General features: G+C 51.2%; 1 protein-coding gene across 1 annotated transcript; it reads left to right on the top strand.

Annotated features, from left to right (window-relative positions):
- Nucleotides 1-1,566: 1,566 nt before the first annotated feature.
- On the top strand, nucleotides 1,567-3,606 carry LOC119312438. The gene is made up of 2 exons (XM_037588163.1): nucleotides 1,567-3,055; nucleotides 3,269-3,606. The coding sequence occupies exon 1, from the start codon at nucleotides 1,691-1,693 to the stop codon at nucleotides 3,050-3,052; it is 1,362 nt and encodes a 453-aa protein (XP_037444060.1). The 5' UTR covers nucleotides 1,567-1,690; the 3' UTR covers nucleotides 3,053-3,055; nucleotides 3,269-3,606.
- Nucleotides 3,607-3,902: the final 296 nt, after the last annotated feature.

Consider the following 3,902-nt stretch of genomic DNA (forward strand, 5'->3'; position numbering starts at 1 on the left):
GCTCTCCAGGTCGTTACGGCACACACGGTTGGTAAAACACAAACCTTTGCGATATACAACATAATCCAAGACGGTTCACATAGAGGAGACGTGTGCAAGCATGCGCACAGTTGCCGTTTACAAAGCGTGTGCGATGTCAGACAATATCACAAATAGTGCAGGCAAACAAAACATTTGTGTTAGTTGCCTTATCATATATGATTCACAACCATTAACTGTTTCTGATGAAGTATGCATCGTAAACGTAGCACCACAAAATAGTGTGTGCGATAGTTGTCGTGTACAACGATGTTACGACGGTCCGACGTTTCGCAATCATGTCCGACACTCGTACGACGATTAGCTAATCTTCTTAATTAGTTATCGCATACGGTTTGGGAAAAGCGAATGTGTGTGATTGTATACTTATCATACACATTCTATAATAGTGAAATGTTTGTGATGGGCCGCGCATCGTAAACGTAGCACCACAGAATACCGACTGCGATGGCAATGCGAGCACAAATGAGTAGGAGTACTGTAGGGTCCCTACCCCCGACGGTTTCTTGGTCGTGTGGGAAGGACCCCCCTTTCGCCGTCACTTACTAGGCAACGGTTCCAAATGCCGTCACGGAAAGGGTTAAAAACTGTTTGTATAGCACCGACGCGTACAAGTGATTGGAGTCGTTTCCGGTGTCAATCATCTTGGCCTCCTCTCTCCCGTCCTACTGCACTGTCGGTGCTATGGCGCGAGCACTGCATTTCTCCTCCTCTGTCCACTGTCTCCGTGCGGACTTTCTCTGCGACGACGAGGCTAGCAATTAGTTTGCCGCGCCGCCGACGGGGTCGCTCGCGCACGACTTCATGTATGTCATGTCGAACGCTTGTCCTAGACTCAGTGCTCGTCATGTCGGACGCGGCGCCGCGGTCATCGTCCATCACACTCGCCATGGTCCAACACACACTGCATTTCTCCTTCCCCTTCCTCTGCTTCAACGCTCCTCCACGCAGACTATCTCTGCGGCAGCGACACTAGCAACTAGTTCGCCGCGGTGCCGGCTGGAACGCTCGCGCGAGACTCCATGCTCGTCGTGTTGGTCGTGGCGCCGCAGTCACCGCAACTATAGTTGCGAGGCATGGTATAACTGTGTGTTAAGTATAAGTGTTAGCTCTTAATCATATCCCGCGTATACAACCAAACACCGTGTAGCTGTGTGAGTCGAGCCAATGCAGGCAACCAAACAATATGGCAAAATTATTCCCCTAATGTGAGAGACCTAGATGCGGGCAACCAAACAATGCAGATGTTAGTTTTTAGCTCTTTTTCTTTTCTTTTCTCATTTCAATCCCGCCTTTTTCTCTTTTTTTTTTTTGAGACAATTTGTCTCTTTTTTTTAGAGGACGTTTCATTCCCTCCCGCTTTGCGGCAACCCGGATGCGTTTACACGGCCCACCAATCCAACAACAAAATGTTGCGGCAACCCAGCGGATGCGTTTACACGGCCCACCAATCCAACAGCAAAATGTAGCCCAACAGATTTCCTTCCAGTTGTTTGGTATGGCCGCATCTCCACCGTCCAGGCATCAGCAAACGGCATAAAGCCTACAGCCTAAGCTAGGGTTTTCGATTTGTGGATCGGGACTCCAGAGGCCGCCGCATCCTCTCTCAATCCACGCCAATCCCTAGCCACATCTCCGGCCACCTTCCGCCATGTCTTCACCGAGGAGGTTTTCCTGGGTCGTGCTGAGGAAGCACGTCCCGGTCTTCGACGCCGAGGAGAAGGAGCAGGAGGACAAGATCATGGCCAAGGCGAGCAAAGATTGGGGGAACATCGAGAATGGGTCCTGGATACTGGACCAGTTCTCGCTCGACGCGCACCTCGTCGAGCCGCCGGAGCTCTCCACCTTGTCCGTGCGCGCCAAGATCGAGACGCAGGAGCGCGGCTTCGGGTGCGTCCTCGACTCCGTCGTGGAGAACTACCTCGTCATGACTCTGGTGTTCGGCGACAGGTGGTACGGGCTCGTCTACGACGCCGCCAAGAACTCGCTCTCGCTGCTCCCCGCCACCATGGATTCCTTCGAGGGCTACGACTTCGCGTCGAGAGTTGATTCTGTGCCCTTCTTCTTCCTGAGGCCACCTGCTGTCCTGCCACGCGACGACGGTTCCTACGATCTGTTCAATCTGGGGTTCCGTTTCGCTACACGCGACAGAGTGTTGCAGGGGTCGTCGGGCATCATCTTCCGGTGGTGGAGCCATGCCGCTGGCAAGAAGTGGACGAAGCAGGAGGCGCGCTTCAGCCCGCATACCCAGGTGCCGCGCCAGCCGGCTTACAAAGTAGACGCGGCCTTCACTTTCAAAGGGAAGGTTTTCTGGGCCGATCTCATGCTTGGCGCCATTGTCTGTGACATGCCATCCACCCGTACCACTACCAGCGAAGACGAAGACCACGTGGAGCTGGACTTCATCCATCTTCCCCAGGAGTGCCAAGGCCGTGACTTCTCCCGCAGTTACCCCAAGGACCGTCGGACCATGGGCCCTGTCGGGGACTCCATAAAGCTCATCTCCATCGTCACCATCAGTGGCGACAACCCCCGTGACAACACGCCCCCTGCCGACGTTGTGCTGCGGAGCTGGACCCTGTCGCCAGATCTCCGCTCATGGACGAGAGACCAAGACATGGAGCTGCCCTTGCCCCTGCTCTGGCAGTCGGAGGTCTACAAGCGCGAGAGGCTGCCGCAGGCCATGCCGCAGTGCCCAGTCCTCAAGGCCGACGAGGATGGTGTCCTTTACCTCTTGCTGGGAGATTACTACCTCGATTGGGAGAGAAGGGCTCGGCTATGCAGGGAGATTGAGTGTGTGATCAGCATCGACATGCGCACAAAGTCTCTCCTGTCCTGCAGCCATCGTCCGATCAAAGATGGCTTGCCGGCGCCAGCGCCATGGGAAGAAGTCCAGCCTTCCAAAGATTTCCATCCTGACATACCTTCCCTGGTTGCTGCCAAGTTCTGCGCGAACCACACTGGATGGTCTCATTGTCTTCTCCACAAGGAAAAGAAGAATCGTCTGATATAGATGGTAATTTGAGTCTGAATCTACCACCACTACTCCTCCTACCTGATGTTATTTGCGCACATTCTGCTAGATTGATGGCTAGTGTTTGCTTGATCAACCATAATTTGTGCTCGGCTGCATTGTTAGAGGGGGTTCTTCTTTTTGAGAAAATTAGAAGATGTCTTTGATACTTCTTGGTGACTAGTCTAACAATGCCATATTTGCTACTGCTTGCAGGAAAAAAAGAAGAGCAGCTCAACTCGTGGCGCTTTCAACAGTGTAGCTCTTGCTTCGATTGTTGTGGTTAATTACCTTCAGCTCCAGGCATCTATATCTTGTCTTTAACGTGTCCCTGCATTTATCTATTTTATAAGTAGTTAATTCGCTGATAGCCTTCTGTGCTTTTTATATCTATTAGAGTTGGGGTGTGATGGTTTAAATATGGCACAGTTGGAAGCATGGTTGAACTTGTAATGGTCGTAGGCTGTGGTCTGTTGCTACCTTCACTATATATGTCTGTAATGGCTCGTTTTCTTAATGAGATGAAGAACTGAATCCTCTTGTTATGTTTATCATGCTCTGCTGCTGAATGAAGCCTGAGACGTTTTGCAGAGCTTGTTGTGCCTGCATGATCCTGGCTACAAAGAGAACCACTGCTTGTATTTTTTTAGTGCTCCAGAGACCTTGCTTCTTTTCGAATGTTAAGTTTAAAACTCGAAGTCAGTTGCCTGATAGATGATGTTTTCTTTGCAATTTGTGGCCCCACATGTGTTTGTTTTAATGTCCTGTTGTTTGTTCGTTCATGCATGGCGGCTCTGCGCATTAGTTGTTTGTGCTAATGCCAAGAGGTTGGGATTATGTTTGTTTTTTT

The sequence above is a fragment of the Triticum dicoccoides genome, chromosome 5B (assembly GCF_002162155.2).
Source record: "Triticum dicoccoides isolate Atlit2015 ecotype Zavitan chromosome 5B, WEW_v2.0, whole genome shotgun sequence".
NCBI lineage: Eukaryota > Viridiplantae > Streptophyta > Magnoliopsida > Poales > Poaceae > Triticum > Triticum dicoccoides.

What these genes read in the sequence shown, in the direction of transcription:
- LOC119312438 (XM_037588163.1), top strand. Translation starts at nt 1,691, where the DNA reads ATGTCTTCACCGAGGAGGTTTTCCTGGGTCGTGCTGAGGAAGCACGTC.